General features: G+C 45.1%; 1 protein-coding gene across 2 annotated transcripts in view; it reads left to right on the plus strand.

Moving 5' to 3' along the window:
• PSD3 (pleckstrin and Sec7 domain containing 3) overlaps positions 1–12500 on the plus strand; it is a gene marked incomplete at its 5' end in the record, with an annotated part of 102618 nt that overhangs the window by 50086 nt on the left and 40032 nt on the right. For both annotated transcript variants that reach the window (XM_082497562.1, XM_082497561.1), the window contains one exon: positions 2203–2292. In XM_082497562.1, coding sequence (XP_082353688.1) covers positions 2203–2292 — 90 coding nt within the window. The remainder of the gene's footprint in view (positions 1–2202; positions 2293–12500) is intronic.

Here is a 12500-nt window from a genome sequence, read left to right on the forward strand (position 1 = left end):
TCTGTCTCTCCCCCTCACCACTGCCTCCCCTACCCTGCCTCCCCTCTCCACCCTCCCCCCACTTTAATGTAATTTTGATCTTCCTCTTACTGTTTTGCATTTTTCCACACAGGTGGTAAGTTGGGCATTTTTGACTTGGAATGCAGCACCTTGTAGATATACGCTAATTGCCTGTTTCCTAACAAAGATAATGCTCTGACCCATCCTTTGCATGATTCCGCTAGAGCAGGAAGTGAATGAGTCACAGGGCTCGTCTACACGGAGTTCCATTTGTTGCTGACATACTGATCATAAGTGCAGACTCTTTCATTTCACAATAATCTCAACTACTTGTAGGGCTGTAGTGCAGTTGCGCTGCCTTCAGTTCACACTTTCCCTTAACTCTTGTAGACAAACTTTTATTCCTTTATTTATCCCTGACTTGCCACATTTCATTCTCTTTGTAACTAAATCATTTTTGCTAGCTGTGTCTTGGAGATGCATGCTCGCTTCTCTGCAGGGAGGTCATCACCTGGGCTCTGATGCTAGAGGCTTTTAAGGTATCTCTGGACTGCCAGGCAAATCTTTTGGAACCTGTGTGGCCCTGTGTGGAGGTGTTAGCTTTGGTCCTGGAGCAAAACAGCCATTTGTCTGCAATGCCAATTATCTCAGTGGGTGAAATGAGCCACACTGCTGTTGGTTTTGGTCAGCATGGGGAGGCTGCAAACTGCCATGTGGAGGAAACAAACAGAAGCAGGCTGAAGTCTGTTGCAGGGAGGAAGGAAAGCATTTGCAAGTCTAGTAGAACAGCTCTAGCATGTACCCAAAGACTGCAATTACAAGCTGTATTCTGCAAGCTTAGCAACCAGAGAGCCAGGGTTACAGCCAGACTGTGTTGTCAGGAGCCTTCAAGATGTGGGAAGCAGTGCATCATGTGCCTCTCCAGAAGTAGCTCCTTTCTTGTGGAAAGTAGTGTTCCTGTCTGCTGTCTTTCTGCTGGTCTGTGCTGGTCACAGGCTGCAGGATCTTCCTTTGTGGGTAGATGAGGCTGACGGTCAAGGTTTGCTGGTTTTCCATCTCTCCCTGAGCGTACATTATGGAAGGGAAGTAGAGGATGTGAGGTCTGAGCTGTCATGTAACTGTAACATTGAATGACCTGTATTATTGACTGGTGCCCTTGTTTGGGCTCCACTCCTGTGTTAATTTGGGCTCTTGCTCTGAACCTGAGCCACTGTCTGCACCCAAAGCCTTTTTACCATATTTCTGCAGTCATGGCATACCCCAGCTGTGTAGAAGTCATCTTTATCTTCTTCTCCTGACTGGCAGCAGTGGCATCCCCAAAGATACTGTGGTCATCACAGGGCCCTGTTTTCCTGCTGCCTTTGCCATGTCTTGCAGCTCATCCCAGGCTGCTTGCCTTTCCTCAGATCTCTCTGAGCTCCTTTTACATCAGCTCAGTGTTGTCATTGTTGCCTGCTCAGAAGGCTCTCCACGTGCCAAGCATGGGACTTCTAGCACCCAACGGATCAAGTACAGACACCTTCTCTGAGGGGTGATGAAGACTGGGATTCAAGCAGTTTAGGGCAGCCTCAAGCCTCCAAATGGAGCAGTTTGGGTCCTACATGAACATAGCTGTTCCTTTCCTGTTTGTGGCTCAGCTGAGCAACTTTCAGTCTGAGAAATAGACAGAAAGAGAGAAAAGAGAGCAATCCTATGGAAATGTCAAGGCAGCCTCAGCCTGTGAATCAGGAAAGGTAATGGCTGCTCCTGGGCGTCTTACTCCAACTCACGGCAGTTGCTATTGGAAGGGAGCATTGGAAATATTAAGAGAAAGGTCCGGAAAGGGCCTCAGTTGGCTGGTTTTTTTTATGCTCCACAGCGGGATCAAGTAGAGCTTTTCCATCAGAGGCTGGTAGAGCTTCTGGAGACATGGGGGTGTAAGGCACTGTGCAGGTACCAGGGAGCTTCATCATCACCCTCTTCCTCCACTGTTTAGCTGTTTTTCTTTTTGGATGGATGTGTGGGACTTGGGGTGTAAATGCACCTTCCCTTTTCTAACCATATTGACACAAGGATACTTGTCTCTGAGTAATCTTGGGAATGCCTTCTTAGTGCTCCCTGCCTTGGGCTTAAATGAGATGCAATTTATCTGATGTTGTTTATTTACGTAATTTTGGACAGTGGCATGAATATGATGCTGTGTTTTTCTGCCATCCCTTCCAGAACATTGGGAAAAAGATGACCTGCCAAGAGTTCATTGCTAACCTCCAAGGGATGAACGATGGCAAAGACTTCCCAAAAGGGCTCTTGAAGGTAAGAAATGAACTGCAGAACATGGGTTTTGTTTTTAGTGAGAGATGGTTCAAAACAGAACACCCTGCTTGCACTTTCTGAATCTTAGTTGTCAGACAGGACAAGCGATGGGCATGTTTCTCCTCCTAGAACATATATAATCCATACGGTGTTTATTCTGTTGTTTTCCGTCTTGCCTTCACTTGATTGTGATTGAAACTCTGCAGCGTGGAGAGGTAAGGCTGAACTCCGGTGGGGCCAGCTCCAGAGCCATGTGTCTTGTAAGCTCATGCAGTCATGCTGTCCCAGAGTGCTGTCTCCTGATTAAAGTGGACAGCAGCAGCCAGTTGGTTCCAACTGTTGAATACTTAAGGGCTAATCCTGAGCTCTGTGTATCTGGAAGGCGTGTGTGTTTTTTCATCAAAGGTGCTTTGGGGTTTTCACATTAGAGCAGGAGATGTAATTTCAGATTAGAATGTGTTGTCTGGCACAGGCTGCTTTTCTTCAGGTTTTGTTCATTAAGTTTGTGCCAGGAGTTAAATCTGAAGAACAAGGAAAGAGGCTGAGCAGGACGAATCTTGTTTCATAGTCAATAATAATGAGAATATTTCATTTCTCTTCTGTCTGATTGCTGGCATGAAACAGCAGTCTGTTTGAATGAAGAGAGGAGCGCATACACTAGAGTTCATAATTTCTTTTTTTGGTAATGGAAATAAAAATGTCAGGTTGCTGCATCTGAGAGCTGACCCAAAGCCTACTGAAGTAAATCAAAAGAATTGCTATATTTTCTGTGGGTTTTGTGTCAGGCCCATTGTGAAATGCAGATGTACCTGCATAGTTAACAAGTAGCAGACTTTGTTTTCTAGTATTGGTAGTTTCTTCAGTTTCTCCAGCCTCTTTGGGGAGCTTTTTGTTGGGCCCTCCTGCCTCAGTTCTTACTAAGGAGTTCGGAATATAAACTCAACCCCCTTGTTTTTAGATTTAATGTATTTTTTAAATCTGGATACAGAATATTCATCTGACAGCAGCAACATTTAATTTTTTTTTTTCCCCAAGAAATCTAATTTCTCACTCTGCCATAGAGAGATGTGTTGAGATTAATTTGCAGGCTAATTACAGTCCTTATTGAATAAATACATCTCCAGACTGTGTTTAAATAACCTTCCGAGTGTACTGATGAGAGACTTCCACTGGTGCTCACCTGCTGTTTATTTTCCTGCTGACAGAATTACGCAGTTGGGGCTGTATCTTGGTGTTTAGCGCTGACCTGCTAATGCTAAGGCTGCCTGGCTCTTTGCCAGCCCACCCAAAGCAAGGAGCGGGGCTTGGGATTTTTTGGATGTAGCAGAGGTTAAAGGAAACCCACTGTCAGTGCCCTGCCTCCTTGAGGCTTTCTGCCCTTTTCTGTGTGCTGCTCTGATGTCTTGGGGGCAGAGGTGGCACCCAGCCTCAGTCTCGCGTCTGGCTTGTCTGAAAATTTGCTGGTGATCTGCCCCTTCGTGTTTTAATTTATCAGTGGAGGGGAGTAGAGTAAGTGGCAGTAGCTGCATTTCAGTAGCATCATCACTGTGTCTGCAGCAGCCACCTTGCCACTAGATATGTGATTACAAAGACTTAGCAGAAATTAAATTTGCATTAGTCTCAATAAATTAAATTCACAGAGCCCTCCTACAGCACAGCGCCAAAGTGCATATGGCTTGCCGGTGCATTAGCAGTGTAACTAATGAGCATTGGTGAGGCTGTGAGCCATCTCCCCGCATCCTTCCCCAGCCGCCTGGGAGAGGGAGGACCGTTTCCACAGGGTGGCAGTGTGCCCCCGTGGGAGTGAGGTCCTGAGCACCCACTGGTGAACAGTGCAGACCCACGGGGAAGCTAGTGGGCTTTTCTGCCTCGCTGGTCTTTCTGCGTTCCCCTTGTGGCTCTGCTGCAGCCCTGTATGAAGCTTTGCAACTCTGCCGAGTCCCGGAGCAAAGCTGGGTGGTGCTGGAGGGGAAAGAAGAGGGGGGAGATACTAGCAAGTGCATACATCTTTGCAGGCAGTGTTCACCCAGGGCTTGGGGAGCTCTCTGCAGCGTTTACCCTGGATCCAATTCACAGAGTCAAGGCTGCAAATACTGCTTGGGCTCTCCAGGATGCTCACCAGACAGGTAGAAATCAAATGTTGCCTTCAGTCAATCCCATTACCCTTAGTGCTCCTGAGTGCAGAGTGTGGCCCTGAGCATTTGTTTTGCTTGGATAGGAAAATAGCCCTTCAAGGGTGTGGGAGGGACACTTCTGTCTTCTTTGTGATCAGCATCAGAAAACTTCTGATGTGAGATCTGATTCCTCCATTGCACTCCCATGAGGGAGCCATCTTTCTGTTTTATTAATTTTTTTCCCAACAATAAGGATCCTTTGGTAAACACCGTAAGTCCTTTAGGATGTGATTCTTGGTGTGTCACTGACAGTGCTTTGAGAACAGAGATTTTACTCTGGCTAGAGATGGAAATGAGAAATGCTGATATGATCTTGCTCACCTTTTGTCTTTCTGTCTGTTCATTAACACTGAAAAGAGTTTTGCTTTTGTACACGCATCTGGACAAAGTTTCATCTCTTTTTCTTCATCCTAATTCCTTTTGTCAGATCTGAGGTTGCTTTTAAAGTTGGGACCCATAAAGGCAAATATGCCAAACTGTGATTAAAAACGTGGTTGTCCCCATGGGATCTGCTTGCAGTATTCATATAGTCAGTACTTTGCCAGGCAGGCAGATATATGTACCTTCCCTTTTATTCCTTTGGTTCAACCGTCTGTCACACATCCCATTAATCTGCCATTGGCTGCTAGCAAAGACTAGACGTGGAGACAGTAGCCTGATTTCCAGTTATGTATTCTCAGTGCACGCTGACCTGAGGGTGATAGTTTATGCTTACTGCAGTGTTCTGTATGCCTTCATACTGGGGCAAATTCCTTGTAAATGAGAACCAGCATCCCAAGCTGTGATTCTCTTCTCTGGTGTAAATCAGGAGCATCTATCTCTGTGGGTCTGTCTGGTGTAGAAGGTGAGTCAAGTCTGTTAAATCCAGGCAGATTAAGGTTATTGAAAGTGAAATTTCTCACAGGCAAGAAAACTTTTTGAAACTCCTGTCCTTTGACTCTGAGCTGTCAGTCTTCAAGCACACAAATAATTTTATATTGTATCAAGCTGTGGACAGGCAAGGTGATCCTGAATTTCAGCTTTGATCTTATACTTTCCTGTAGCAAAGGTCCCTTTGCCCTGGTGAGTTGAAGCCCTGGAAAGAGTGCTAAATACCAAGAGTTGTGACAGCCCATCTTTTAGTTAGTGCAGCAGTACTCTGCTGTGAATGGGCTGAGTGCTCGCTCCTAAGGCTGGTAATGAATCATGCATTTACCAGCATTTACAGGTGGGGACAAGTGACAGGTTTACTGGGTCTGAGAGAGACAAAGGGAGCCAGCTGCAGTGCTCATCTCCTCACAGCGGATGTACCTGACATCCTGGATTAGCTGCTGCAGATGGTGCTGCGTATGGTGAGGGAAGTTGGAGGAGAGATGCAGCACCACCATGACTGAGAGAGAGCTGAACGCATCAGAAACAGATAAAACAACTAAGTCCAGTCTGTGGGTTGTTAGCCTAAAAGAATGATGACCAGACCATTGTTTGTTTATTCCGATAGAAAGGGAGGACATGGCTAGCTTCTCTCTACTTGGAAGGGAAACAAAATTAGTCTGGGTCAATGTCAGGAACTTCATGACTACAGCATAGGAGCAGTTCATCTGCAGGCTGGTTCCTTTCTTCTCTGCTCACACAAGCTTTAATATGATGCAGTGATACCATCTTCACTGGTGATACTCTGGGTTTGCATTATGTTACCATAAGCTTCTTCAAAGAGGGGCTTCCTGAGATTGTGTGGAATGAGAAGAGGAGGAGATTGGCTCAGAAAGAGCCAATTTTGGCCATGCACGCTTGCTTCATTTCCTGTAGGCAGTGCGGTTCCCATGAATGAAGTTCTGGTACAGTGGTGGCCAGTGTCTTCCTCTGATCACCCTGTGGCAAAGTGTGTGAGACTTCACTTGAGCAAAGTGGCAGTGACAAGGCCTTTCTCATGCTAGGGGAGAAAATTTCTACCCTGGCCCACAGAGAGCCTGCAAGGGGTGACTCACCTCTAAGGAAATGGATCCCCGCTTATGTTCGGCAGCGTCTTGGGAAGGGTGATATGTTATTAGGCAGTGTGCTAAGTACCACCTGTCCATATTGTCCTGCATAAGTAAACGTCAGCTGCATCTGCAGTGTCCGAGCTGCCTTATTCATGGAGTCAAGGGTATCACCCAGCCTCTGACGTGGGCTGACTCTGGTGGCTGCATGACACGATGTGAGGGGGTTGTACCTGTCTGTCTGTCTTCTGGTAGGAGGTGGTAGCTCTTTGCTTACCTGTTGTGCTGTCAGGGAGCTTCTCCATCAAGCTGAGGGACGTGGGATGCTCTACAGGGACTTGGCTAGAGCCATCCCGTCGGGGGCTGCTGATGGAGATAAGTCAGTCCTGTGTAAAAAACCTGCTTTTTCTCAAAGGCTGATTTTGGCTAGGCCTTATCTCCTGGAGAAGCACTGTAATGAAGTGACCAAATTAAGTGGGAGTTGCTGGTGCTGAACTCTTCTGAAGAACCAGTCCCCCTTAATTTCCTAAATGATCTGAATTCTTGATCAGGATTGCTGGGATATGCAATTTCCGATAGAAGCTGCAAGGTAGAGTTTATCTCATTTTGCTGTCAGTTCCCTGCACTTTAATTAAGGATTTTTTTTTTTTTTGCCACTGTCTTTCTGCCTCGTCTCTTTTTTTTTCCCTTTAAAAGTCCTGCAAAGCAAACACTCAATTTAAAGAGAATTACTGGCATCTTGCTTCATCCATTCCAATCATTTCAGGTATTTAGCGGGGATAAAGGAGTGAGCATCAGGTGGCTAACTTCCCCCTGCCCTCCCCATTTACGAAAAGGAAATCACACTAATCAGACTGCTGCGTACACTCTAATTGCTCTCATCTGCAGTCTCCACACTTCCTCCATTTCATGGCTGAGGCTCTTCGGCAAGGAATTCCCACCTTCCTGCTGCTGCTGAATGGAGGGGAGCCTGATGAATTTGGGGAGATGAGGAGCGGGGAGCGCGTGGCAATATGCCAGAAGGGCCCCAGGAGGACAGCATTGACTGCTGGAGCACCCTGGGGCTGCAGGCAGAGGAGGGGGCAGAGGGGATCAAGTATCTGCTCCACTAAAGAAGCCAGAGGTCTGCTCAGCAGAAAGAGAGCTTGCCTCCTTGTTTCTTCCCCCCAAATTAAGTTTTTCCTGTTAAATATTTCTGTTGGGATAATGTTTCTGGGGCAGCCATTTCTTATCTGTTTGAAATGAAAGATCTGTTACTGAAGGCCCCTTTCAGCTGCTAGGAGACAACAGAGTCTAATCTGGCAGTATAAAAGTCAGGGAATGTAGGATAAAACCATTAATCCTTGTCTTAAACAGTTGTTTGTGAAAGCATACTTTCCTTTCACTCTCTGAACAGCCACATAGCCATAGTGACTGAAGGGAACAACCGGCTTGTCTTCCCTCTCCTGCATCCCCAGCAAAGACCTTCCTGCTGCGATAACCTTTGTTTCCTTTGGCTTGCAATTTTTGGGTGTTGTCCTGTCTAAGAGTAATAACCAGTTAAAGCAGGCCTGTGCAGAACTGTGACTAAAACCAGGTTATGGTGGTGCGTGCATTGCTTTGGGTCCCATGAGTTACAGAGATCCTGACATCCCCCTGCCCCATTGAAATGCAAATGTTTATTTTGTGTCCCAGGAACTTTCTTCAATGCATATAAAGAGAAAACATCTGAAATCCACGCACTTCTCTCAAGTCAAATAAGCTCAGGTATCGTGTCAAGGAAAGCAACATAAGATAATAGCAAAAGCCTAATGCTGTCCATCAATTCTGTCCCTAAGCAGGGAAAGCAGAGCTTTAGAAAAGGCTTAAAACATAAAATTTCGTAATGGTGATATGGGAATAAGGATTCCTTTGCATGGTCCACGGGTGGTATTAGAGGTTGTTTATCTCTCTAGGAAGAGGCCATTACAACACAGGCCTGTTTCTGCTTTCATGATCTGTGTTTCTTGGAATTATTTTTGCTCCTCCAACCTTTCATCTCTTTGCTTTCCAATTGTTATTCAAAAGATCTCACCTAGCCCACCAGGCTTTTGTGTCAGCAAGGAGTGAAACCCAAGCGGAGTCAGCTAAGAATTTCCATTACTACTAGCTGCAATTATGTGGCTCAATACCAGGCTCTTAATGAATGTTGGGGGTTTAATTTTCATCTGTGGAGGCAAGGTCTCCGTAGTGTCTTGTCCAGGTTGAACAGGCAAGTGAATCATTTGATGTTTAGCTTATCCAGCCTGTCAGATAGCCAAGCCCTGGTTTAACTGAAATGCTTACCAGCTCCAAAGGATGAATGTCACCGTTCAGAGCTTCCCATTTCTTGTGCTGTCAGTGTGGAGGATATAGACTGGCAGTCTCCAGGAATGATGTGCTCTGCCACTTTAAAGGAGGAATTTGGGGCTCTTTTCAAGCTGGGAAATCTCTAATACAATGTCACACATACATTTTGGTCCCTATGACATATTACTCCCACCTCCATGTAGGTAGAAAACAAATTCTGAAAAACATTCTTTGATCTTCCACCCACTGATCTGCTTGAAATTTAAGTTCTGTGCTGCAACACGAGGGAAGGAGGAGTAGGAATATAATTTATACCATATTTAAAAAAAAAAAAAAAAAGAGAAGAGGAGAAAACATTACTTCCACCAGTTTTAGAATTATTGCTGTGTAAATCTTTGGTACCCCTTCTGTTTGTCACCACACTTTTCAAATGACATTGGACTATTCTCTCTCTGACCCGGTTACACCATTTTCTTTCAAGCAAGAGCCCTAGGTTGCTCCTTAAATTTTGATTTATTTTTTTTTTTAATCCTTTCCTGTGACGTTACGTGGAACATTTAGTTTCCTTCAGAGGTCATTCTTCTTTGAGTGATGAAGTATTCGTAAGATCCTGGTACAAACAAGGGGCAAATCCAAGCCACCTATTTCTGCCCTGCTGACAGATGGGTTCTGGCAGGAGTTGTGAGGGTTAGGAAGGATTTCTCCCGCTTTTGGAGCAAGACAGCTGGCCATTGCTTCATAGATACATGCATTTGTGGAGGAAAGGGATGTCCAAGTTTATGCCAATCCCCCCCCCCCAAGCTGCTTCTTCCGTGGTGCAGTGCTTGTAAGTGCAGGTGACATGAAACCTGTATGGTTCTCAGAGTGGCCTGGATTGTCCCTTTTCCTCCTCCCTTTTCCTACTCTTTTTTCCTTTCTGTTGTTATTGTGTCTGCTGTCTGAATCAGAGGGAAGCATTGAATGTTGGTTGTTTTTCTCTTTTTATGCACATCTCTGGGGGACTGCTGGGTGGTGAGGGGTTTATTTCAGTGGTGCTAACTCTGTGCATGCTCACAGGAGGAACAGATGCAGGGGTTGTTTGCAGCTGATCTGAGAGAAGTGGTGGGCTTTACACCAGTGCTCGGTTCACCTCCCTGTGAGTTTCTGTCACAACCATGCAAAATTTTAGGGTTTTGATGCTTTTATGGACTTGTTCAAGGTGCTGCTGTTTTCTGCAGCTATGCTTGGCAGCTTTAACTTAAGGAACTTGGTGGTCTGTGTTAGTTGGTGCCTACTATGTGGCTCACTTCATTTCTGTCAGCACTGTTGGCAGTAGATGATAGTTCCTAAAAGGAGGAATGGAAGAGGGGAAACTTTTTTCTGTGGAGACTATAGTGCTTTGCCAGGAAACGCAACAGCTAGTCTGTGACACAGAGCTGTTTTCAGATATGCTGCAAGGAAAATGAAGATGGGTAATGGCAACTGTTCACTTGCAATGCTAATCAGGATAAAATGGCCATGGTTTCTTTGCATCCCTGTTATTATCAAAGAGGTGGTCTCCCACCATTCTCAGCAGGGCACTTATCTTAGGAGTGGTATCTTTTGGCTGGAGATGCTGCATGGATGCCAGAGAGGTACAGTGATACCAGGATTGATTTGGTCTTCCACCAGCCAATATGGTTTTGTCACTCTGCTCACTTTTAGGGGCTTACTGATTTAAAAGTTAGTAATAAAGACTTGTGTCAGAACCACAAGCCAGCTGGTTGTGGACGTGCTTTTAGCCTGCTTCTCATATAAAGTAAAATGTACAGACTTCAGTTGCCTTCATGGGGTCATAGAAGTAATTCTTGTGTTTTCCTGGTGCTATGAGTTGATGTGCTTTTATTCATGGTTGGGGTGGTCTAAAAGTACATGCTTATGCAGCTACAGTAGCCTAGTTGACATGAGAGAGCTTTCTAGGCTGTAGTAATTAGACCGCTTTCTGTTGTAGGGACTACTTTCCATATTGTAAGAGAAATCAGAGTCGTCCTGAGGGATTCCTTCAGAGCCTATAGCACAGGTGTATGTACTACAATATGAACCGTAAGAAAATGAAAGCTTCTTTCTCAAAGGCATCAACAGATGTTTTTTACTGGTAAATTCCGGTTCAGATAAAACCCAGCATCTCTGTAAGTATCTGGTGATAATGTACTGGGATTGGTCGAGAATAGGAGTCTGTCATGGGGAATGCTAGGTGGATAATTTTGAAACTTTCTGTCAATATCCGTCATTCTCTCACCATACCTGCTGTTATCCTGTTAGGGTTCCTGTTGACGTGCTTGCTTATGCATTTAAAAATGAAGTGGCTGCTCTAGTATTTCTGCTGTTTACAGGGATGGTGGTTGCAGACATTTAGATTTAATCTTGATTGTCAGCTCCCCCCTGGTCAGCAGACCTCAGAAATCATTATCTTAATATCACAGGAATGTCAGTTCAATAATGTTACTGTTGATCAGTTGTTGAACTTTAGTTCTGTAGCCATCGTGTAGGAGTAGCTTATCCAGCAGAATTAACTTTCCCCTCTCTTGTCTGTTCTGGAGAGAAGAAAAAAACAAGGATGAAGGAAGAAGGAGGACAATCTTATGAAAGATTTAATGTTGTTTATTTAACAAACAGTATTTAATAGCAGCATTAAATAGTGCTGCTTTTCTGTGCTGCACAAATAGCAAACTGGCTCTTGAGAGTGTATTTCACTGTAATTGATGTGTGTGTGTTTATGTATTTTGTTGGCTTTTGTTGTTGGTATTTTTGTCACTGGGATCAGGCTTAAATGATGCTAATGGATTCTTGCGGCTTTGTGAGAGGACATTGGAGTTCTTTGGACACAATAACGTGGTCCTTGGGTTTGGTCCCTAAAAGCCAGTATCGATTTCACTTTGAATTCCATAGCTTTTCTTCTTGTGTTGTTGACTTGCTGAATGACGTTAGGGGGACTGAGCAAGAAGTGAGTACGTTTGGCCTCCCAGGGAAACTCGACCGGTGGGAGGAAGAGGTGGGAAGGAGCTTCTTGCACAGTTAAGTTGGAACGGCTGCCTGTTTCCTCTGTGGGTGATGTAGTCTGCCATAGTGCCTGTGACCAGTGAAAAGCTTTCGCGTTGCTTTAAAAGGGTGAAAAGGAAGCGATAGTAGAGGCTCTGTTTTTCCTCTCCTGCATCTGGTTTGGCCCAAAGTTTCAAATTCTCTTGCTGATTTATGGTTTGCTTCTTAGACGTGCTGGTAGGGAAGGTCTGTAATGGGGTCACCATTCTTCTGGTCAGCCCAGTGGTGTCACTGGACTGTTCAGACTAAATACTGACTGAATATCTGCATTCTGACCCCTTTCCAACACCTCTTTGCTGGATTCTGATCAAGGGGAAGATCATAGCTTCTTGACACACCTGGAGGGTCCCCTGGGTGTGGACACCTTTGGTTTTTCTGGTATTGCAGAGCCATATCAGCCCCTCTTTACAAAAATCCCTTCTATCCATTTACTTACGTTAACGACCCACTTCTCCCTCAGAAATCCCTGTTGCTCAGTTACAGACAGAAATCAATCCTGTGTACATGCTAATTTCTAAAATGGTGGGACTTCTCTAATGTTTAAGAGTGGTCTTTCCCCTGAAGAAGACAGTCACTGTGCACATGGGGCTACTGGCTCAGTCAGGAGTACCAGACTGTATTATCATTTGCAGATGAAAATCAGGGGCACTGATGAAATCTGAGCTGAATCCCTGAGCTGAAGACATTTAAGGCTTCAAAAGCAAGATCTCAGGAG

This window comes from Vanellus vanellus (assembly GCF_965231255.1).
Source record: "Vanellus vanellus genome assembly, chromosome: Z".
In the NCBI taxonomy this organism is placed as follows: domain Eukaryota; kingdom Metazoa; phylum Chordata; class Aves; order Charadriiformes; family Charadriidae; genus Vanellus; species Vanellus vanellus.